Genomic DNA, 25,233 nt, shown 5'->3' with positions numbered 1-25,233 from the left:
AACTACTGGAGTCATCGATGGGAGTTTGCATCTCTACCTTATCTTTACCTTCCGTATTTATATTACGTACCTTGTTTTTGTGCTTACTTTCCTAGCTTAGTTTGATAGGCTAGTTGATAGGATTCGAACATAGGGTGCATAACTCTTTTGCGGTAGAGATAGCAACATATCTAGCAAAACCTTAGTTGCACATTTAAATAGATGACCTTCTTGCATAGGTTTGGACTAGGTGAAATTAGAGGCCATAGTTAGAAGTAGACTTTCAAGATGCCTAATTCACCCCCGTTAGGGGCACGGTCCCTTATAGCGGGTGGTGCGAATCTTCGCGAGCGGGGACACGCGGCACGGGCGGGGCGTGTCGTTCGGACGGACGGACGCCCTATAGGAAGCATTATCATTACTTTATGTACTTTTTATTATGACAGTGTTACGTAATATTTTATAAACAACAATAGATTCAATGGCTATAGCCGGTGATAATGATTAGAGTCTAACAAATTCATGGCGAGAATGTTTCTTGTGTAATTAGCTCCTACGTGTTGTTCACCGATTAGCGGTGTCTTTTTTGGGTTCTTCTCTATCACCAACGGCAACTCGCCGAAACATGACATAGGATGCTGCGAACTTCTTGGCTCCTCCTTAATGAAACACGTGCTTAGCATGTTGTGAAAAAAGAATTTCTAGGATTTTTTTTGATCTATTCAGTAGGGAAAGCCCCTACCTAATATTTTTTTGGATTTCAATTAAAAGAAAGAGTGTTCTGTACACAAGAAAAAGTACAAGGCCATAATGCCCAAAGGAGAAAAGAAACAAAAAAAAAACTAAGTGAAATTCTCCTTCCAGCTAATTAGCGCAGCATGTCTACTTGGCTTGGTCTTTGTGCAAACATGGTCAAGCTCCTCCTTGAACTGTCTTTTCCAAATGCTGAGGTTTGCCTGTCCATCATCAAAGATGACTGCATTTTTTGTTACCCAAATGATCCAGCATGCCGTGATAAAAATTTCTCTGAAAATTGGACTTCCAAAGGATGTTCTGGCATCAATAATCATATCTAAAGGTGGCAAATTTTGGTTCCAACATATAGGGATGTTATTCCAATATGTTGTACTGAAGTGGCATTTAAAAAATAGATGCATGCTAGTTTCCTCACAGTCAGAGTTACATAGGGCACAATTGTAATTTTCTAGATCCATGTTCTTCCTCCTTAATAGGTTCCTTGTGTTGATTCTATCCCTGAGCAAGAGCCAAAAGAAAAACTTATGTTTACCAAGGTTGCTGGAGGCCTACATCCAATTGAAGAGTGGAGAAGTTTCTATGTGGTCAATCATAATTTTGTAAGCCTTCTTACTACTATACTTGCATGATCCCCAAGAATAGCACCATATGTCCTTTGTATCTGTATTCCAAGTTCTCTGCTGAATGAGAGTTTGCAGTTCTTCTAGCTGATTTGCAGCTTGTGTCGACAAGGGCAGGCTAAAAATTCTGCTTACATCTTGATCCAGAAAAAATTGGATGGAACATTTCTTCTTTCTGGTAAAGGAGAACAGTTGAGGGTATAGGTCTTGGAGGTTTTGATCTTACCATTTATTAGCCCAGAAAAGAACAGTCCTTCCATTGCTTGGATTACAGTTGGCAAAATCTCTGAATTTATGAAAAAGAGTCATAATGTCTTTCCACCAAAACGATCCAATTGGACTCCTAGCATGTGGTGGTGTCTGAGAATTAGAGTAGAATTTGGACCATGTTATGGATACCCAGGGTATTTCTACCTCATTGTAGAATTTGTCCAAAAATTTCATGAGTAAAGCATTGTTCAGACGTTAATGTCAATAATACCTAGCCCACCTTGATTCTTTGGTTTACAGGCTATTTCCCAGACAGCAAGACAAGTTCCTCTCCTGTTGATGTCACCCTTGCTCCATAAGCAGTGCCTTCTATTATATCAATTTGCTTAATTACTTGAACTAGGATTTTGAGATTGCACATGTAAAATGTAGGAAGAGCTGAAAACACAGAGTTCACTAGAATGAGCCTTCCATCATAAGATAAGTGTTTACTGACTCCACAAAGTCTTTTCTCAATCTTTGTCAAAAGAGGTGTGAATTCTTGCAGAGTAGGCTTGGTTAGTCCAAGTGGAAGCCCCAAATATGTGAAAGGCATAGTTCCTATGCTGCAACCAAAAGTTCTTGCTAAATGAATGACCTTTTCATCTGCTAAGTTAATGGGCACCAAGAAAGACTTCCTAAAGTTCACATGTAAACCACTAGAGTCAGAGAAAGATCTCAATAAGCACTTGAGATTAAAAAGGGTTCTAGCATCTCCAGGCAAGATGAGAAGAGTGTCATCAGCATACTGTACAATTGGGAAGTCACCTCCAAAGGTGTCACTAAGAGGGTGCTTGAGGATGCCCATCTACCAAACTTTGTTGACAACAGATTGTAGAAGGTCAGCTGCTAAAACAAACAACAGGGGTGAGAGTGGGTCACCCTGCCTGACCCCTCTTTTACACTCAAATCCTTTCCAGGAATACCATTCAGTAGAATAGAGGAAGTACTTGACCCCAAAATGTTTTGAATCCAACTTATCCATCTTGAAGAAAATCCTTTGTATCTAAGGATTTGCAAAATAACCTCATGCTCTAGTTTGTCAAAAGCTTTTTCAAAATCTAGTTTCAGAATTATGACTTCCTTTTTTGAGTGATGACAAAGATGAAGGAATTTGAATGCCCATGCTAGGCAATCTTGGATTATTCTTCCTTTGATGAATCCATATTGATTGGTGTGTACTAGTTGTAGGATCACAGATTGCATCCTAGCTGAAAGTAGCTTTGTGATGTACTTAAGAGTGTAATTCAGGAGAGAAATGGGCCTGTAATCATCAATTGTTTCAGGGTTGTTCTTTTTAGGGATTAGGGTAATGAAGGAGGAGTTCACACTCTTTAAGTCTGTATTCCGATGATAAAAATCTCTTAACAATCTTATGAAATCACCATTTATTATATCCCAACTCTTTTTAATGAATAGTCCATTAAAACCATCTGGTCCAGGAGCATGGTCGTTTGGCAGAGATTTGATGATAGCCTCAATTTCAGTTTGACTGAACTCAGTGTCTAGATAATCAAGATTATGCTCTGCCAATAATGTGCTGAGATCCTAGTGTATGTTAGAGAATTCACAGATTCCTAACCTTTGCTTATAAGATTGCCATAGCAAATTTTGCTTTTGTCCATGCTCTGTGACAACAGTACCATCAGGCTTTGTAAGAGAAAAAATGAAATTTCTCTTATGTTCTATAGTAGCCATAGTGTGGAAAAAGCTACTATTTTCATCCCCAAATTTCACCCATCTAACAGTGTTTCTCTGTTTCCAATAGATCCTTTTAGATTCTAGTAAAGATGCAAGGTGATCCTTGACCAGCCTTTTGAAGGCCTTTTCTAGATCTGAGAGTTGTCTTTGCTCCTCAAGACCATCCATGAGTAGTAGAACCCAATTGCAATTATAAATGAGCTTGCTTAGCTTGGAAAGGTTCTTACTCCATTTTCTCAGACCAGCTCTGACATGTTTGAGCTTTGAAGATAGATTTTTGGATGCATTGGCATATACTGGTGAATTATTCCAATCAAGAGCCACAATGTTTAGAAAATCAGCATGATCAACCCAATAATTTTCAAACCAGAAAATATTTGATTTGGGGATTGAGCTTCCAATGTGAAGCACATAAGGAATGTGATCTGAAATTGGCCTTGACAAAGGTTGTACATGTGTAGCAAGATAGGAGAGGGTCCAGCCAAAGGAAGTAAAAGCCCAATCCAACTTGACAAGGAGGGGGTCAGATTGCATATTGGTCCAAGTGTAGCTTCTGCCATTGAAAGGTATTTCAACTAAGTCCAAGTCAGAAATAATTTCATTAAACAAGTTCATTTCTGACAGATCACCTCTTGGTTTGTTCCTATTTTTAGGTTGCCTGATCAGATTGAAATCTCCAGCAAGTAACCAGTCATCAAACTCACTGGTATCAAAGTTCATCAGCCAAGTGCCAAAAGCTTGCTTCTGGTTGGACTGTGAAGGGCCATATATGTTTGTAATATGAAAACTCTTATTATCCAGCTTTTTCTCATCTTAATAGAGATGGCATAGGAATTTGTCTGAATTACAGAGCCCTCAAACACACTGCTGTTCCATGCTGTTAAGAGACCACCTGCAGCTCCAACTGAGGGAGAAAAAGCAAACTGATCAAAATTTTTGGGACATAATTTTTTAATGTAGAAGATGTCAAAGTTCTCCCTTTTTGTCTCATGAATACAAATGATTTGGCAAGCACTCTCTGTAATTTTCCCTCTTAAAGCATCCCACTTTTCCTAAGAATTAATGCCTCTAATATTACAAAACAAAATTTTACTGTATCTTCTACTATCCATAAACACAATCTATGTAAAAAAGACAAAGTTTGTTCATACAAATGACAAACTGGATCAGCCATCTTATGTATTTGTGGGGATGTGAGTGAAGCATTTGTAGGTCTGTGTAAAAACCATGCAGCCAACTCTGTCATTTCAACAACTATTAACATGATTACACAGGATGAGAGTAGAGGGCATTATATTTGTATCGAGACTCACATAACCAGGCTCAGAGGTAGGAATCAAGACCACAAAGAAATGAAAAGCAACATTAGCATTAACAAGGAACACAAGCATCAGAGACAGGCAACCCAAACACTTCCCAAGATTATTAAAACAACAAAGGATGCAACAGTACATGATCTTATTGTTCCAGTACACAGATTGGGACCTGGGACTAGAGAGGCGACACACATCTAAACATGGATAACTTTGGAGCAACAAAAGCAGCACCATTGCAGGTGCACACAGAGACAAATCTGTGATACTACTCATCTATATTGTCTTTCTCAAGAAGAGCAGCAGAAGTAGCCTCAGGCTAGATCTGTAGGAAACCAGTTGCAATTGCTTCTAGAATCTCTTTGGAGAGATGTGGTGCAGCTCCATAGTTGGAAGGCCCTGGAATGATGGCCAGACGGGTGGGATCAACAACAACTTCCTCTGTAGTGAATGTCTCCTTAACTTGATTGGCCGCCTTGGCACTTGTAGCATCCTTGTAACCTCCAAGTTTGTTTGCAATTCTTCTGCTACGCCTCAGAAAGCTATCATCTAACTTCTCCTTAACCTTCAGGCTCTTTCTCTTGCATGGGGTCTACAAAATAGCAGGAGCTTCATCCAGGATCTCAACTTCTTCATCCTCATTTTCAGTTTTTGCTTCAGCTTCTCCAAACTCTGCATCAGCATCCCCCATTGTTGTATCAACCTCTTCTTCATTAGAGGTGACGTAGTCCAAGACAATCTTCTCAGGAGATGATCCCCCAATCTATGGAGAGAGAAGAAAGGCAAAATGTATGAGGAGACATTGATCATTAAAATAGGTAGGAATCAGTGTGCCATGATCAATAACTAACAGATTCAGAAAGGAAAGAAAGTTAGATGCAGGTGTGATAGATATGAAATTCAGTACCTCTTTCAGAATGGATGGAACCACTGCAATGAGGGGATCAGAGGGCACACTAGGACCATAGATCTCTGATCTAATCCTTAGAGCCGGGAACTGCACGATTGCATTAGCTGGAGTGGGGCTTGGCAGGTTCTGAGAGCTACTCACTTGAACTGAACCATTATGGACACTGATGGCTTCAATTTGTTGCTGCATAGCCTGGTGAAGGGTCAAGATGGCGGACTAGAGGGGGGTGAATAGTCCTTTCTAAAATTAATCGCATCAGCTAACCGAAACAAGTGCGGAATTATAACTATCGGTCTAGCCAAGACTACACCCCTCTATCTATGTTCTCTAGCACATTCCAAAGATACCAATTAAGCAACAAAGGTGCCAGGCTAGCTAGAGCTCGTCTAACCAATTCTAGAAGCAAGGTCACACAAACCTATGCCACTAGTACTTTAAGCAACAAGGGAGCTCCTATACAAACTAGTAAGCAAAAGCACGAAGCCATCTAAGCTTACTAGCAATGCTCAATAACAAGGCAACCAATGCCAATTAGGGAGTGCAATTACTTAGCTACACAAACTAAGCAATGTGACTAACAAGGTTACACAAACCAAATTAGCCACGTAAGGGAGCTACTTCTATGCTACACAAGCAAGAAGGTAACTAGTAAGCTACACAAGCTAACTAATTACAAGAGCAACTACACATGCACAATGTATATAAAAGTAATTACAAGCTTGTGTAACGAGGATGCAAACCAACGGGGAGAACAAGGTTGACACGGTGATTTTTCTCCCGAGGTTCACATGTTTGCCAACAAGCTAGTCCCCGTTGTGTCGACCGCACACTTGGTGGTTCGGCGGCTAATTGGCATCACCTGCCAAGCCTGCATGTTGGGCACCGTAAGAACCTACCCCAAAAGTGAGGGTAGCTCAATGACACGCTTTACTAGATTTTCTCTTCGTGGCTCCCACGGGGTGAGCACAACGCCCCTCACAAAGCTCTTCTCTAAAGCACCGCACAAGCTTCTTGCGGGCTTCAACGGAGACCACCACCAAGCTGTCTAGGAGGTGGCAACCTCCAAGAGTAACAAGCACCACCGGCTTGCAACTCGATCACCTAGTGCCACTTGATGCAACCTCATGATGCAATCGCACTAGAATCGCTCTCTCACACAATCGGGTGATCACTATCAAGCATATATGAAATGGAGGGCTCCCAAGCACTCACAAGCATGGACACAAATTCCCCTGAGGTGCTCAGCCCTAGCCATGGCCGAGGCCACCTTCAATTTATAGCCCCACAGGCTAAACTAGCCGTTACCCCTTCACTGGGCAAAACTCGGGACGACCGGACGCTCCGGTCGTATCGACCAAACGCAGGACCTCAGCATCCAGTCAATGGATGCTCGCCATGTGTCGCCTCCATCAACCTCAGTCACTTGATCTCAATGGTCAAGTGATGACCGGACACAGCAACCCTAGCGTCTGGTCATTTCCAATAAGGTACCAGTCACGACTGGACGCGTCCAGTCCTTCTCCAACTTTTCTACATCGCCTATGTCATCGTACGTCAGCCTAACCAGACACACCCTGCCAGCGTCCGGTCACTTCCAGCGCCAGCGTCCGGTCAAAGACCGTCGCTTGCATGCTCTGTGCTACCACTGACTAGACGCAGGACCCCAGCGTTCGGTCACCAAGTGACCAGTGTCCGGTCCACTCTGTGAGACCCTACCTTTTCTATATAGGGAGCCGGTGGCACCGTCGGACTGTCCGCACTCTATGGGCGGACACTCCGCCGGTGGAGTTACGAACCCTTGCCTCTGTTTCTTCACCAAGTTGATCCATATCAACTCCAACTTCTTCTCCTTTGCAAATGTGCCAACACCACTATGTGTATGTGTGTTAGCTTTTCACAAACGTTTTCCAAAGCATTAGCCACTCAACTTCCCACACCACTCGATCCTAGCGATGATGCAAAGTTAGATCACTCGAGTGGCACTAGATGACCGATATGCAAACAAGTTTGCCCCTCTTGATAGTACGGCCATCTATCCTAAACCCGGTCATCAACTTATGTACACACCTATGACCGGTGAAATGAAATGCCCTAGATTATACCTTTGCCTTACGCATTTCATTCCATCTCCTCCAATGTCGATGCAACACATGCACCAACATGATCAACAATGATATGATCCACTTCATATCATCACGTGATCATATTGGTTCATCGATATTGACTTCACTTGCTTTTCACCGTTGCCTTTGTCCATCGGCACCAAGTCTTGCTCAAGCTTCACTGCCACGCGGTCCATCGCTCCAAAGCCTCCGACTTGCCCTTCATGCTTGCAACCGGTCCATCAAGCCAAGTCTTGTCTTGATCTTCTCCACCTTGATCACATGACTCAATGTCATGTCTCATGTGCAATAAGCTCCTTCATCTTCATATGTGTGAGCTTTGTAACATCTCCAACCCATTTTCACCTTTATGGCATATGTTGCTCACACATATGTACCTGTGGACTAATCACCTATGTATCTCACATAAAAATAATTAGTCCACCTAGGTTGTCACTCAATTACCAAAACCACACAAGGACCATTCACATAGGCATTCTACACACTATGTATTTCTGAATCTCTTGGTGCAACCTGCTCTTGCCATCGGCTTGGCCCTCCTGCATCATGATTCATGGCAAAAACACCAGTGGAGGCAGTTGGGGTGGCATCAGAAAGCACAGGTGGAGCAAAGCCCATCCAGCATGGTGGCTGCGCTGGACAAGGGTGCAGAGGACCAAAGGCAATGAACGCTTCTTCATCTTGTGGCTCAATGAGGCGCTGCTTTTTTAGAACAAAGCAAGGGACCGTCCAGGAGCGTCCCTTCTGTGGTAGTCCTCCATTCACCTTGACAGAATCTGGAATGTTAGCTTCATCATTGAGATACACCTTGACAACCACCCTAGCTAGAGTTTCTAGTTCATGCCAGTGCACCATGATTCCAAAACCAGAAACAGCTCTAGCTATCATCGGAGCATTGCGCAAATCCTCGGGAAAACCAACAAGCATGATCCAAGCCTCACGATCCAAATCAAAAGTATGTGCATTATCACTTTCATCATGCTTAACAACAGTCATGGTGTAGTTGCCTAGATTGAACTCAGGACCAAGAAAACGCTCTCTTTCAAGTGGGGAGATAAAATGAACATAAGCATCCCCAAGAGCACAGGGTTGTACCTCGATGATTCTAGCCTGATGAACATCCTAGAAGAAGTAGTGGAGTGCAAACTCCACGCTGGCGAAATCATCCTTGTGGACTTGGGGCTGGAGCTTCACTATTGCAAGATCTTCATTGGATAGGGTGTAGCACCCAGTCACATACGCCTCATGATGGAGCGGTGGACGAGGCACGGGTTCCACCAGCGCGAACCCCTTGGGGACATGTGGATGCGGATTGCAAGCCCAGTTGGCCATGGTAGGTGAGGGGCCGGGTTTCTGCATAGTAGGCAGGGGAACAGAGGAGACAGAGGCTTCGAGGGTGGGAGAAGGAGTCAAGTTTATAGGTGCTTTCTCAATACCATCGCCCAGCCGAGATATGGGCCTAAAACGCCGCTGATTGCGGGCCTTCGAAAGACAGACAGACGATATGTGTCCATAGTTGAAGCAGGAATTGCATCTTACCATGTTAGTGCAATCTTTCCTCAAGTGATTCGGGCCCAAACATCTATAACAGTGATGGGCATTCGAAGGCAGGTGACGGGCCAAATGTGTTGATGGGATTTTCGGCATAGATTGAGTATGCAATAAAGTATCAGATTTCAAATTCAAAACCAGCGTAGCTTTGGGCTTGGGCTTAGGCGTGGAACGCGCCAGAGAGGCCGGATACGGATGAGCTTCCTTCTGCGACTTTGGGATCCAGTGAGGAATAGATTTTTGCCTCAAAAAAAGCTTTGAATCAGAATGGAGGCCCGTATGCGCATGAACAGAACTCTTCTGAAAATTGGATGGATAAACGAGACGTTGGAACACAGATGTTTTCTGAATTGGGGGAGAACGGACAATTTCTGCATAGCTTTTTCTTGATTTATGATTCACCATTGTCCATTCAGCCTCTTGTTCTAAACACCAGAGTTCATACTCTTTTTGCCAATTCGCTCCTCCATCTCTCCACAGAAAGAAGAAGATGGCAAAGGATTTGCAAGAAAAGCTTTTCATCTTGTGAATCATAATGCCAACTTTTTTAGAAGAAACCGAGAAACCAAACATCCAACCAGAGAGATGGAAAACATTGTAATCCTTAGCTAGACCACCCAAACAAGCTTGAAGGATCAAACCGACAGACTCTTCATTCAAACGAATCACAGAACGGCCAAAACTCACAACGAGATGAAACGCCGCTGAAGGAGGCGATGTGGAAGGACTCACCGAGCAACCAAAGCGTTGTGAGACCACCTTGGCAAACTCAATTCCTGGGTCGAAGCACAAATCCGAGAGGCCACCCATGATTGAAGAGGAAGATCACCAGGGGGCACCATGGTTGGAGGGAGCACCGGGGAAGGTGGTGGGAGAGCCCATTTCAGATTCCACCGCAATGCTAATGTCGTTCATTACTCTCCTACTAGTACTACTCTGGGGTGGATCATATGGCTACAGAACGATTCCTAGCACGTCTGATAACAAGTACCGTGATACCTCTCTTAGGTTCTCTAATTAGTAATAGTAAGATAACATGAAAAACTGCAGATATATCTATTTAAGCTTTCACCGCTTCCCGGTCAAATTAAAGTTTTAAAATCTTCCTGGACATTTTCAAAGTACAGTATTTACGACTATCGACAGCACTCCTTTCATTCCAAGGTGTCCAGAAGTTGGAAACAACTGTGCGAAATGTACACTCTTCTGTCGTGGGCAATTTCCACGACGTGCAGCGACTGGCGTCGAATCGGATGACACGGACAAATGGACACTGTATCGGTATGAGAATTCAGAGGCTCGTAGGCGACAAGCTCGCTACCAGACTTTTCGTGTGGTGTCTGTTTGCTCATAAAGCACCGAATTACTGAAGAAGCAGCCAGCTGGCATACTTGCGTACACTGGTAGGTGAGACACGCGCACGGAGACGTAGTACGGAGGAAGAGGGCTATGGCGGCCGGCGGTGGGATTCACAGGGGCGAGCGGTGGAGCCTGGCGGGCGCGACGTCGCAGCAAGGGGATCGGGCACGCCATGGTGAGGAGTTGGCTGCGTTCGGTGTGCGCGTGCACACGTGCTCGCGCAGCGCGGCTGACCTGGAGGCGTGCCGCCGGCGGTGGTCCGAGATGGGGCTGGACGTCACGGTCACGGCCTGTGACCTCGCCGTGCGCGCCGACCGGGAGAGGCTCATGGAGACTGTCAAGGCCACCTTCGACGGCAAGCTCGACATTATGGTAAGCTGAAGCCTACTGTCCTATCCCGTACATGCTATCCATGTCCATTCTACGACGGCAGATCACACGTCAATAAGTCATACTGAGCATCCTGTTAGTTGATCTCCACCAATAGGCCCAACAGACTATTGGGCCTTTGGATCTGCGCCCTGATCAGGGGCATCCAACCCTAATATGGTTGGTGGGCCCCTGTCGCACAACACTATAAATAGAGGAGTGAAGAACTGGGCTCGGATAACGAGGTTGACCGGAGCCGCCATAATCCCACTCACAGTAAACCTAACCCGATCAAAAGCGAGTGCTGCTAGCGACGGGATGCCTCACCGCACCGCCGTCATCTCTGCATCGCCCCTGCGATCACCACCGGGCCACTGGACCTCGCCTTCTCGCCACCACTACGCTAGAGCTACCACAACACCGGCGTCCGTGGACCGAATGGTAACTTAGATCGAGGTACATCAACTGTTTTCCCATCAAAGTAAGAAGCTTTACCCCGATCTATGGTTAAGAGGCACTATGGTGTTCCTAACATTGGTATCAGAGTCAAGGTTATAGTATGGGGTAGAGCATAGAAAAGAAAGAACAAGAGTTCGATCCATTTCAGATTGAAACCCTAACCCTAACCGGGTAAAAGAAAACAGAAAAGGGACCGGGGAGTGGCGGATGTCACACAACTCCCGGTCACCACCGCCACCGAGCGGGGAAAGATGCTTTCGCCGGCGCGTGGCAAGAAAAGAACAAATCCAGTTCGGATCTGAGGAAAGGAGTAAAAAGAAAGAAGAACAGTGGTTCACGAACCCTAACCCTAACTGGGTGAAGAGGAAGGGCCCTCGGCTCACGAGACCGAACCCTAAAACCCGTAAAGACTCCACAGGGATGACACACAATGAAACCCTAACCCTAGATCCCTAAATCAGTTGAATCCGAGAAGAAGCTATGGAAACCCAAAAGAGAAACAAGATCCGAATCGGAGAAAAGAACCCTAACCCTAACTCGCGATGAAGAAGGGAAGAGAATGATTCGGTACAAATAGAAAAGAAAGGAAATCAAGTTAAAAAGATGAACTGAATCAAAATAGTGGGTCGAATCTCGAAACCCTAACCCTAGAACGAATCCCCATCCCAATCGGACTCATCCAAGAAGAGCAAACAAGATCCAAAGAAGGGGAAAAGGGGAATAGGTAGACCCAGAGGGCTTACCTCGCCGTCATGCAGACCGGCGCGCAGGAGAAGAAGACCGAGCCAGGGGGAGATGTTTCACCCAGGCTCGGCCAAGGGGGCACCGTAGCCAGGCCGCTCGACGGCAGCGCGCTCACCCGCTAGGGAGCGTGCATGCCGGCGAGGGGGCCGGCGACGGCACCATGGCTCTTCCGTCCTCGCTCAATCTCGCTCGGTGTTGACTCGGCGTGAGAGAGCGAAGAGAGAGAGCCGACTCGGCGTGAGAGAGCGAAGAGAGACAGGCAGAGAATGAGAATAAGTTAGGGTTTTGGACGGCGCGGCCGCAGGCGGGGTTTTGTTTTGCCTATCCGCGCGCGCGACCGTCCGATCAGAACCATTGGCGTAGATCGCATGGGCTGCATCACGGCCCAGGCAGGCGAGCGCGCCACGGCGCTTTGCCGGCCCAGGCCCACGTTGCGGCCTGGTAAGGCAGCGCGCGCCAGAGAAAGATGGGTCGGGCCGTTTTGCCGGCTGGGCTGAATGCACAGTGATCAAATGAATCAGTTTTTTGTTTTTTCTTTTTCCAGTAAATGTTTATTTCCTAGAAATTGATTAATGGCTTAAATAAAATAGAAAAGAGATTTGTCCTGTGGGCAAAATTCATTTAATTGAATAATTTTTCCGCTGCTAAAGAAATAGTTGATTCTCCAGTTATTTTGAACCAACGTGATATTTAATTGGAGAAAAAGAGAGTTTTTCCGCTGCTAAAGAAATTGTTGATTCTCTAGTTATTTTGAACCAATGTGATTTTTAATTGGATAAAAATATATTTTGATATGATTATGGTGTTGTTATTTTCTGACCAACGTTGTTAATAACAATATCGTAATTTTAATGATTTATGCATTAATTATATTTCTGCCCAACGGTGATATAGAATTAGTGTATAAGAACAGATGTAAATTTTAATCATTTATGCATTAATTCTATTTCTGCCCAACGGTGATGTAGAATTAGTGTATAAGAACAATTGTATGTCTTAATTTTGACCAACGTTGGAATCAAGGCATGCAATTGTTGTTATTTTTATGTGAAAAAAAAAGATTGACCTAGGCTTCATCTTGGTTGAGGTGGACTGAGTAGTCACCTCACCGTGTCCTACTAATTCTATGACACTGGTGAGGGAGACAAACATGCCGCTTGGGCAACTAAAAAGAGAGATTTTGAATCCCAAAAGATGTCCTATGATTTTGAGCATAGGAAGAGGGTCACTGCCAATAAAATTTTTTTGGCTGTGATAAAGAATACGATTGAGCTTGCAATTGTGGGCTCAATCCTAGAGTATGACATGGTCACCGAGTGCCTCGATAGAATAAAGAGTCAGTTCACTGGCTCTTCAAAGACATGCTACCTAGCTGATAAAGCAGTTGGTGATAGAAAGTTAATCTGGAAATTGTGGTATAAGAGAGCTCACGATGCATCGTCGAAATTATGGCACTATCGTTTATGCCATATTTCGAGGGGGAGAATAAAAGACTAGTTAAGAATAATATTCTTCCTCCATTAGAGCTCTCAAATTTAGAACAATGCAGAGAATGCATAAAAGAAAAGTATTTAAAGAAAATTAAGAAAGGTGCCAAATGAAGCGCAAGAATTTTACAGATCATTCACACAGACATCTGTGGTTAGTTTCCTGTAAAGAGTGTGGATGGTAATGATTCATTCATAATATTCACAGATGATTACTCCCGTTATGTCTATATTTATCCAATTAAAGAAAGAACAGAAGCATTGGATAAATATAGATATTTAAGACAAAAGGCTGAAATCCAACGCAATTTAAAGATTAAAATAGTCAGGTCCGACCGTGGGGGAGTACTACGGTCGGCATACCCCATATGGACAAATTCCTAGACCTTTTGCAAGGTTCTTATAGGAGAATGGTAAAGTAGCCCAGTATTCTACACTAGGCGAACCTCAGCAGAATGGAGTAGCTGAAAGACACAATCGTACCCTGATAGATATGGTGCGTAGTATGATAAGTTACTCCACCTTACAGATGAGCCTATGGATGGAGGCGTTAAAAACCGCCATTCATATTCTCAATAGAGTACCAAGTAAGTCGGTGCCAAAAACGCCGTATGAGTTGTGGACAGGAAGAGTACCCTCACTAAACACTTACGTGTGTGGGGGAGCCCTGCTTAGGCTAAAGGATTTAACCCAAATATTGGGAAGCTAGATCCCAAAACAGTAAGTTGTTATTTCATTGGCTACCTAGAAAAGTCAAAAGGTTTTTGTTTCTACTGTCTAGAGAGACATACAAAGTTTGTGAAAACGAGACACGCTGTCTTCCTAGAGGATGAATTGATGAGGGGGAGCATGGTAGCTTGAGAAATTGACCTTGAAGAAAAATAGGTGTATGCGCCCAATCCAATGATTCATGAGCCAATTTTCTCACTACCTGCTATCGCTGCACCGACAGTGCAAGATACTGTGGTGTCAGCACCTGTTGTTATTCCGCCTATGGCAACAATGAATGACCATAAGGAACCTATTCTTTAGGATCCTATAGAACCTATTGCCACACATGAGGGGGAGCAACAACATCCTCAAACAGAATATGTGTCAAATGTGGAGGCTCCTAGAAGGTCTCAAAAAGGTAGAAAATCAACTATTCCTAATGACAATGAAGTATACAACACTGAGGAATTTCAAATGGAGGATGATCCCACCTCATTTGAATAAGCCATGAAAAGTGATCATTCATCAAAGTGGCTTGAGTCCATGGAAGATGAAATGAAATCTATGAATACCAATAAAGTTTGGGACTTGAAGATAATTCCTAAAGGAGCCAAAACAGTAGGCTATAAATGGGTCTACAAAACAAAACTTGACTCCCAAGGAAATATAGAGAGATATCAAGTACAACTTGTGGCAAAAGGCTTTACACAAAGAGAAGGGATTGATTACAATGAGACCTTTTCTCCAATCTCATGTAAGGATTCCTTCAGAATCATAATGGCATTAGTGGCACATTACGATTTAGAATTACATCAGATGGATGTAAAGACGGCATTTCTCAACGGGGACTTGGAGGAAAAGGTTTACATGGCACAACCGAAAGGTTTTGTCATGGAAGGAAAAGAACGAATGGGATGCCACCTAAAGAAATCCATTTATGGATTAAAATAAGCTTCAAGACAATGATACTTGAAGTTTGATCAGACAATAAAGAATTTTGTGTTTAAATCGAATGTAGAGGACAATTGTGTCTATACAAAGTTTAAGAACGGGAAGTTTATCTTCTTTATCCTGTATGTGGATGATATCTTACTTGCTAGTAGTGATGTCAGTGTACTACTGGAGACAAAGAAGTTTTTGTTCTCAAAATTTGATATGAAAGATCTTGGTGAAGCCTCGTTCGTTCTAGGGATCGAGATTCATCGAGATAGAAGTAAAGGGGTATTAGGACTGTCACAAAAGACATATATAGATAGAATCTTAAAGAAATTTTGTATGCACAAATGTAGTCCCTCACCTGCTCCTATAGTCAAGGGCAACAGATATGGGGATTTTAAATGCCTCAGGAACCAATATGAGATCGATCAAATAAAAGTGGTTCCATATACTTTAGCTGTCGGAAGCTTGCAATATGCTCAAGTATGTACGTGCCCTGACTTGGCATTTGTTACCAAGTTACTTTGCAGATTCCAGAGCAATCCTAGAACAGAACACAAGAAATTGGTAAAGAAAGTCTTGCATTATTTGCAAGGAACGAAAGGCCTCATGATGACGTATAGAAGATCTGATTCACTCCATATAGTGGGATATTCAGATTCTGATTATGCGGGAGATGATAGAAAATCCACGTCGGGATATGTATTTACTCTCGCAGGGGGGGCTATTTCATGGAAAAGCTCAAAGCAAACCATCACTATATCGTCCACAATGTATGATGATTTTGTAGCGTGTTATGAGGCAACGGGGCAGGTGAACTGGCTAAAGAAGTTCATACCCAGTTTTAAAGGTGGATGACGACATCTATAGACCACTAAAGTTATACTGTGATAATAATCAAGCAGTACAGTATGCTCACAACAATAAGTCAAGTGATGCTGCCAAACACATTGACATAAAGTATATTATTGTGAAAGATAAAGTCCGGGATCATGTCATAAAGTCTTGAGCATATAAGTACAGAAAAGATGCTCGTGGATCTGCTTACAAAAGGCTTACCACCCAACGTGTAGCTAGCATGGGTTTAAGGAAAGCCTAAAATTCCTGGACAAAAGAAGGCCCAAAGATAAGTATCTATTTCAGAACAGAGTAGTGTGTTGTAGCTGTTAAATCTATCGGCAATGGACCGTGATGATGAGATATGCTCTATGCGCTAATCTGTAATGGAATGAACAAAAGTAAATGATATGAAATTGAAAAATAGTAATGAGATCAAGGGGGAGAATGTTAGTTGATCTCCACCAATAGGCCCAACGGCCTATTGGGCCCTTGGATCTACGCCCTAATCGGGAGTGCCCAACCATAATATGGTTGGTGGGCCCCTATCGCACAACACTATAAATAGAGGAGTGGGGAACTGGGCTCGGATAACAAGGTTGACCGGAGCCTACATAATCCCACCCACGGTAAATCTAACCCGATCAAAAGCGAGTGCTGCCAGCGACGGGATGCCCCACCGCACCGCCGTCACCTCTGCATCGCCCCTACGATCACCATTGGGCCACTAGACCTCGCCTTCTCGCCACCACTACGCTGGAGCTGCCACAACACTGGCGTCCGCGGACCGAATGGTGACTTAGATCGAGGTACATCAACTGTTTTCCCATCTAAGTAAGAAGCTTTACCCCGATCTATGGTTAAGAGGCACTATGGTGTTCCTAACACGTCCATGCATGATGCACCTCCTCTCATTCCTATTCTTTTTAACGCATCCTTTCCTGTAAGGGATTAGCTCCTTCAGTTCCCTAAAAAATTATGTTGCTATATTCCAGGCACCTAGGATTTGCATTTCTTTAAGGCGACGCATCTCAGCCCTTGGATCCAAAACGGACGGTCCAGATTAGCCCCTATTCATCTTCTTCCTCCAGGCTCCAGCAGCTCTCGCTGCCCACCGCCCCGTCGCGGTGCATTAGGGCCTCACCGGAGCTCTGCCGCTGCGGCTATGGCTACGGCCGCGGAGCTCCGGCGAGACCGTACCGGACCTGCGGCATCCTCCCTCTTCCCCTCCACTCCTCCCGCCGCAGCTTTCTTCTCTAACTCCGACGAACGGCCTCGACTCCACCGTCGACAGGACCCCGAACCGGCCGACCACCGTCCCCACCGCCTGGCCTGCCTATCTCCCCGGGGCCCCTCCTTTTTCTAAGGTCACTAGAGTTGGGATAGAGAGAGGAGAAGTTCGCCGGAGTTGGGGAGAGAGAGAGGGGAGAAGCTCGTCGGAACCCTAACTTGCAGATCTAGGAGGAGGAGGAGGAGGAGGAGGGGAAGGGCCTACCTCGCCGGCACTACCGCCGCCACGTGGGGAGAGAAGGAGACGCGTGCGCATGAGGAAGTGGCACGGGCACCGTCGGCTGAACAACCAACACATCTCAGTCGACAAAGATGTAGGAAGTGCGAAAAAAACTAGTGCAAAAAAGGGATTTAGAGATGGGTGTTGAGCGTTTTTAGAGGCCTGCTACTAAGCCCAACTTAAAGTCCGCATGCCGATGAGTGCCATGCTGCCACAGATCTCACTGGAGCCATCGAAGGCGTCAAGCTTGAGGACATAAAAGCCGAATCAGAGCCACCAACACAGGTTTCTCCACTGTACTCTGTGCCCTTGGCTCGGTTCTCACCCCTAGAGAGAGGGTGAGAGAAGAGACTGTGTCAGGTGGGTTATGCCAACTACTGCCATGAGCGCCCTCGGCAGCTTGGGAGTGAGAGAGGATTGCCACCGCGTTGAGTCGGGAGAGAAACGGCGAGAGAGAGATAAGTGTGTGCTTATATACGCATGTTAAGTTTTAGCCCTCATGAGCCTCGGGCTCAATTAGTGAGACAAACCTCTTAAGAAGTCCGCCTATAGTAATGGATTTTGACTTGCGTCGTTAGCTTCAAAAATGAGTCGACCGCCTCTAAAAATCATTGGTTTTCTTTAGAGACTACCTTACCTTTTGTATACCTCTATTAATGAAACATCTTGTCTATCAAAATCATTTTGTAGTAGTGATATATACATGCTTGCACGTACACAGGTGAACAATGCGGCGCAGATGCTCGTGAAACCGGTGGCGCAGTGCACGGTGGAGGACTTCTCACGTTGCATGGCAACCAACCTGGAGACGTGCTTCCATCTCTGCCAGCTCGCGCACCCTCTCCTCCTCAACGCCTCCCTCACCGGCGGCGGAAGCGTTGTCAATGTCTCCTTCATTGGAAGTTTGCTGGCCTACCACGACCTCACCCTCTATGGCACCGCCAAAGGTATAAGCCTTTATAATTTTCCAAATTCACAAGACTTTTCAGATATTCTGATTTCAGAATACAATTATAAGCATAACTTCCAATGTTTTAAAGTAAATAATTATTCATTTTTGTTGTTTTATAAGATTTGATGAAGTATTGTTTTAGAAGACATAATCACATAAATTAATTAAGGTTTTTTGTCAAGATGATGGAAAAAAATTGTTCTGTTCGAATTTTGAATTTGACATTCCATTTTCCTTGTTATACTGCTTGGAATACAGCACACCACAAAAACTGAAAAATTCGAAAGTATTTGAATCACACACACACACCTCGTAAGTCCATGTGTATAAATTTACTTGTATGAGATACTCCCTTCCTCCTGAAATATAAGAAATACAGAGTTCAATGTTTGTACCAAATTATAACAAACACCCAAAAGACCCATGTATACCTCATTAGTGTCTATCACCAACATAAATATTGTAATCACAGAGGGTATATACGTCATTTATCTTACCATATGTTATGGCCTTGAAAGTAAATTTGTTTTATTTGCGCGCATGCCAGCCGGAATGAACCAACTACCAAGGAGCCTGGCCACCGAGTGGGCCAGCGATAAGATTCGTGTCAACTGCGTGGCACCTGGGCTGATCATGACCGACAAGGCGAAAGAGGTACTTATACTCCTAACTATGGAGACATAATTAATACAGTATATATAATTGCCGACAAGAAATTAGTTGACAATGTAAATTAAATACTCCTAATAGGCACCACCAGAGGCCATGGAGCAATCGTTAACCAGGGCCCCTATGCGGCGGGCCAGCGAGCCGGTGGAGGTGGCGTCCATGGTGTCCTTCCTCTGCATGCCGGCGGCGTCCTACGTCACTGGCCAGGTCATCTGCGTGGACGGCGGCCGGACCATTAGTGCCTGATCTAGCAGGTGATTTAGCCGGCAGAGAATAACGTTCGTCGTGTTCTTGTTTCGTCGTCCAATCCGTTTGTCATTTCGCGTTCTGAACTGCAACCTCCGCTGGTTGTCTTGTTGATTTTTATGACTGCGTATTTTCTTTTGTGGCACCACGCTACTGTCTCTATATTTTTGTTATGACAATTGCTCTAGTAGTCCTCTCTCCTAGAATTGCACGCATCTCAAAAGTAGCCCACCTTTTCTTATTAGTTATCACACAATATCATGCAGAATCTTACGGCGCATGCACGCTAATCCTACACTATGAGCACCTTTGAAAATTAGGCCGACAAAATCTCGAGACGAGATTAATTAGTTATTTCTCAGTTACTATTATTTACCGGCCCTGCCCTTCCAAGACCCAAACAAAGCCCCAAGTGGGTCAATGTATCCATCTCCCTTCGGATCAGTCATTTCGTTATGGACGTCCGCAGGCCGCAGCCGACTAATGCCCATGTCGCAGGTAGGCGAGGACGGCCACCACAATCACAATGGATGCGCCGTGGACGCCGCCGACCGAGGCAGCACACTGATAGATCCTGCATTCTTCTGGCTTGTGCCATGGCCTACAAACTGGCTCTCTGTCTTTTGAAACTCACAATGATGATATTTTTTCTTGAATACGCAAAAAATTTACATATCATTATAATTAATAAGAAGAGTTTAACCATACAAACGACACGCTTCTGATGAGCGTCCTAGGTGGTCTTACAGCTGTGATTGCACCTTCCTAGCTAGTACACTGTTTCAAACTTGGAATGATGATGATATTGATGCATGTGTTCTGGTGAAAGATCTTTCATTTGGAGCTGCTGAACGAATGCCAAAAAAATTACATTACAACCTGACACGATCATGTTTTCAGCCCTGTTAGATTGATCTCTAATCCCAAACTGGGTCCAACGGCTTAGTTGGGCCTTTGATCCACGCCCTGATTGGGGGCATCCAGCCCACTATGGCTAGAGGGCCCCTGTCACACTACGCTATATATAGAGGTGGGTGCCGGCGGCTCTGAGTACGAGGTTTACCATGAGCCGAGCTCCCCACCGAAACCTAAACCCTAATCCCGATCAGAGAGGGGCGCAACCAGTGATGGGAAGACACCAGCCGCGTCGCCCTGCTCCACTGACGTCGACGACTTCATTGACCTCTTCACCGAACGTCGCTGCCCGTGCGCAGACTTCACCGACGAACGAGATGGTGGCTTCTAGTTCTAGACCATCTCCCTCTGCGGTGTCAGGTTCGACATGTTCTTCTTCTATTCCTCTATGTCTCTCTACTCTTAATATCACATTCACAGTAAAAAGAACCTGCTAGACCTAACCCTAGATGATCTTTTCGATCCTAACAAGCCCAACCCAACAAACAAAGGGCACAGACAGTAATTATTGACCAGACGGGGACGGCCGAGTTCCAAGGTGAACTATTGGCCTGTCGGTGACGGCCAACCAAACAAACTCCATTATCTTGTTGCAGTCTGGGAGTAGTCGACCGGCGTGTACTCCGCCGGTGGCTTGAGGATCAGCAGTGCCGCATTGTTCACCTGTACGGGCACTTACTTCGCCGTGTATGGGATCACCGGAGCCGGAGCCCGGAGATGTATGGTTTCACCTTTAGCTTACCAGGTTATCGAGCTTGCCGTCGAAGGTCGCCTTGACTGTGTCCATGATGAGCTTCTCCCGGTCGGCGCGCACGGCGACGTTGCAGACCGAGACGGTGACGCGGAGCCCCATATCGGCCCACCCCCAGCGGCACTCCTCAGGTCCGCCGTGCTGCGAGCGCACGTGTACACCTGAGCAGAGAACCCAGCCAGCTCCTGCACGATCGCGTGGCCGATCTCCTTGCCGCCACCGGTTACGAGCGTTGTGGCGCCGGCCAGGCTCCACGTCTCGCCGCCGGCCACCGCTGCCATCCTCTATTTCTCTGTCTCCTGTGTGTTTAACCAGTACTACAATGATGCGATGCCACTGCGACTTTTGTGATTGCAGTAACAAATAATTTGAGGACGAAGGGCACCCGCAGTGGTGGGTTGACTTCTCAAAGAGAGAGAGCCACCTAAGCCACGTAGGCCCAAAACGACCCATTAAAAAGTGACTCAAACTTCTCAAATGAGGTGGGGACGCTGCATCGACTCCGTCGACACGGCAAACAGTCTTGCCGCCGCTGGGCACCCTGGCGATGCCACGACATCCACCACCGCCCTTAGGCTGGACAGCAGCAGCTCCTCGGGGATGCCACGGAAGCCGTGGAACCGGTCGAACGTCATATGCCCCACGTGCCGCATGTTCATCGGCTACCCGAACTCCATTATCTTGTTGCCGTCTATCTCGATGCCAGCGGTGGCTGCGACTGTAAGACCCCAAAACCTCCCTACCTAAGATGTCACCACAAGTGAAAACTAGACCATTTAACAATAATTTTGGCAGCATCTCCCCTTAAACCGGAGCAACGCAAAGCAACAGCATATAGAGAGATATAGATCAGTTTCACCAACAAGATATATAACATCATAATACTACAAAAACGGCCCAACAAAAACCACAAGTATAAGCTCCACTTCTAATCATGCTATCACTACAATACATATTATTTTAACATTGGACTGTGGCATTTATGTGCAAAGGTGCTGCTACTTTCCCACCCTTCAAGCAAAGCCACTTCAGCACCTGGAAAGATAGAAAGGGGGTGTGAGAAATAAAAATCTCAGCAAGTAAACTACTTTAACAAGCTATTTAAACTACAAGTTGATTAGGATTGATTTAAACCCTAATTATATGTAAGCCAACAATAAGCAATGAGATATATCCAACAATTGACACAACCTCATACATGGAAAGAATTAATAATCACCAAACCTTGGAGAAGCATAGCTTCTCACAAACTCATCCAAAGCCTCAGTCCAAGGCTATCGTGCCATACGCCAAAATTATAGTGCATATGCAATGCAAATGCCATGTCTCCTGCCTTCATACCCAACAAGGTATGAAGCCACATCGTTATGCCCAATAAACGATGCTATACCGGTACGATCGCTGCTATCAAGCGGCGACATAACTCCATATGCCAATGAATGCATATGATGCAATGCAAATGCCATAAGAATAATGATAAATAATCACATATAACACCATGAGCATCTCTCCATGGGGACAACAAGCCTTGTTCCATTGAATCAACATGAGCATCATCAAACCACAAGTGCAGGACATAGATATTCAAATGGAGAGCATAGAGCATGTCACGAAAATCATTATATCATGGTTGAGAGGTAACATTATATTGCATTGGGTTCTGAGTTTTTTTTAGGTGGAGGTAGAATAAATAACAAGTTAAAGCTTGTAGCAAACCACCGCTATGTTTACTTGCCTCTTTACCCAAGGATATCAAAAAAACGCTGGGGACGTTCCGAAGTGCTTCCACCTGTTTTCAAGCACATAATTCAGTACATGCACTCCAAAGACCACTTACAAACAATATACAAAGTGCTCCTACATTCAGACCAACAACGGGTGAAAACAGCCCCACTTCACCTCAAAAAAACAGCAGCAGCGTTGTTTGTTTTCTTTTGTATCTTTGAAACCCTAATAGAGGTAATAACAAATAAACACTTTCCAAGCATCTACATTGAACAAGCTACAACTTTGGCATTGAAACCAAGGTCATATTTTGCCATATTCTATTTTAAAAACAGCCTACCCAGTGACAGACATCCTCTGTTTATTAGCAGCAGCAACACTGTTTTCGAAAAAAACATATTTCCAAATCCACCCAACCAAAATTAGAGTTAAATACAAAGTACTATAAAAACCTCCATAGCATACTGAACCAATTCAGCTTCGACGAACTCCTAAATTGGCACCCAAAACTGATGGTCAAACTGAATCTGTACTCTGACGGAAACTGATAGTAAATTCAGAACGTGATATCTCCCATAATACTCAACGAACAAATGCGTTTAAATACTCCTTGGCAAAGTACTGAAAAATTCTACAACTTTTATGAAGAGCTTATATTTTTTTCATGCCTTTAAGATGGCCCAAACCGCTGTTGAAAACAGCCTACAGATACTGTCTAAGAACTGAGGCAGCAAGCTTTACATTTTCATATCTCCAAATACTTAAGTCCCAAAATTATGAAATTTAACATGGGAGCAGATAGTTTCATAATCTACAACTTTAGTATTATGAACTTTCACATTAAGTGTCATCTAGATGGCCTAAAACATGTCCAGACCTTAACTGAAAATCCTGCCAAGGAAGCAATACATTTAGTTTTGAAAAAACATACCTAGAGTTCCCCTTATCAAAAAATCATCATCCTTACCAATGTGGAAAGCTAATGAAAAGTACTACAAGGTTCTCATATTTGGAAAGTTAAAGAGTTTCGAAAACCCCATAGATCTAGTTCTGCCCAGAACTTTGTCAGAACATGACAGCTGACATTGAAAAAATATATCTCTGAAACCGTTTGGAATAAAATTATGAAATTTCACAAGATAATAGATCTGAAGGTCCTCTACAACTTTGTAGTTCACTAAAATACTTATTTCTGCCTCTAAGTAGTCCTAGTCGCTTTCCCAAGCAAATCTGCAGAACTGTTCATCTGAAATTCGTGGAACAACATTCAAACAACTTTTCTTCCCCACTAATCCACTTATTTCCGTAGCCAAACTCCACCCTAAACACCCAACATGTGCAGAGAAGGGAGAAATCCAACTCACCTTGGTCACCCACAAACCCTAGGGCGACCGGGAGGGATGGGGAAGGATCGATCCACATGAATGATGACCTCTTCTTGCTCCTATTGGTCCTCGATCCGATTTGCAGGTTTCCCCCAATAATTTGGAGCTGTAGAGAGAGGATTTAGGGAAGGGACGCCATGGGAGAGCAAGGGGAGGAGGAAGTACCGTGAGCAGCAGAGGAGGCCGTTCTGGGGAGGAAGAACGTAAGAGGGAGGGGGTGTTCTGTCTATAGGATTAAGGAGAGTTGGGCTGGCCCAACAAAGCACCGTCCTCCTAATTTTTCCTTACCTTTTGCGTGTGTTTAGTTGCCCAAATTTTAAAATTCGGGTTACTGTAGCACTTTCATTTTTATTTGACAATTAGTGTTTAATTATGGACTAATTAGGCTCAAAATATTCGTCTCGCAATTTCCAACCAAACTGTGCAATTAGTTTTTTTTCGTCTACATTTAATGCTCTATGTACGTATCGCAAGATTCGATGTGATGGATACTGTAGTACTTTTTCGTCTACATTTAATGCTCCATGTACGTAGCGCAAGATTCGATGTGATGGATACTGTAGCACTTTTTTGGAAAAAAATTTTGGAACTAATTTTTCCTTACCTTTTATTTCCGTAGTGTTACAGCGAGCACCCCCTGCTCCTCCCCGCCGCCGCCCTGCATCGTCTTCTTCATCGTTATTGTCTTCTTCATCGTTTTCGTCATCTCTGCAAGAATTGAATGAAGCAGCTAGCAGACCTTGCCCGGATCCCACCCTTTCCCTGGCAGTTGTCACAGGACACCCGGGCGCGCATGGGAGACGGGGCGGTAGTGAGGATGGACAAGACCGCAGCGGCAGCGGACGACGTCGAGCAACGAACACGGTTCATGCGGTTCCGTCCGCTCAATAGCAATTAAGGAAACAAATTGTCTAAATAGATGGCCTCTTAAGCGCACAAAACCAACATATATAAGGGTGATGACAACGAAAGGATA

General features: G+C 44.6%; 1 protein-coding gene and 1 long non-coding RNA gene across 3 annotated transcripts; one reads left to right on the top strand and one right to left on the bottom strand.

The window, feature by feature from the left end:
* The first annotated feature begins 10,640 nt into the window (after positions 1-10,640).
* LOC136482725 (noroxomaritidine/norcraugsodine reductase-like) lies at positions 10,641-20,071 on the top strand. The gene is made up of 4 exons (XM_066479922.1): positions 10,641-10,933; positions 18,336-18,561; positions 19,114-19,220; positions 19,317-20,071. The coding sequence occupies exons 1-4, from the start codon at positions 10,652-10,654 to the stop codon at positions 19,479-19,481; spliced, it is 780 nt and encodes a 259-aa protein (XP_066336019.1). The 5' UTR covers positions 10,641-10,651; the 3' UTR covers positions 19,482-20,071.
* A 1,875-nt stretch (positions 20,072-21,946) lies between these two features.
* Positions 21,947-24,481, bottom strand: LOC136482724 (uncharacterized). 2 transcript variants are annotated; one of them, XR_010765178.1, is made up of 4 exons: positions 24,423-24,481; positions 24,237-24,363; positions 22,883-22,936; positions 21,947-22,182 (listed from the first exon to the last, which is right to left on the bottom strand). It is a non-coding gene; the product is annotated as an uncharacterized lncRNA (long non-coding RNA). The 2 variants fall into 2 exon arrangements; XR_010765177.1 differs by having other exon boundaries at positions 24,237-24,460.
* Positions 24,482-25,233: the final 752 nt, after the last annotated feature.

This window comes from Miscanthus floridulus, chromosome 9, assembly GCF_019320115.1.
Source record: "Miscanthus floridulus cultivar M001 chromosome 9, ASM1932011v1, whole genome shotgun sequence".
Lineage (NCBI taxonomy): Eukaryota > Viridiplantae > Streptophyta > Magnoliopsida > Poales > Poaceae > Miscanthus > Miscanthus floridulus.
Note: the sequence above shows the minus strand (reverse complement) of the source record. Positions and strands in the feature narration are given on the sequence as shown.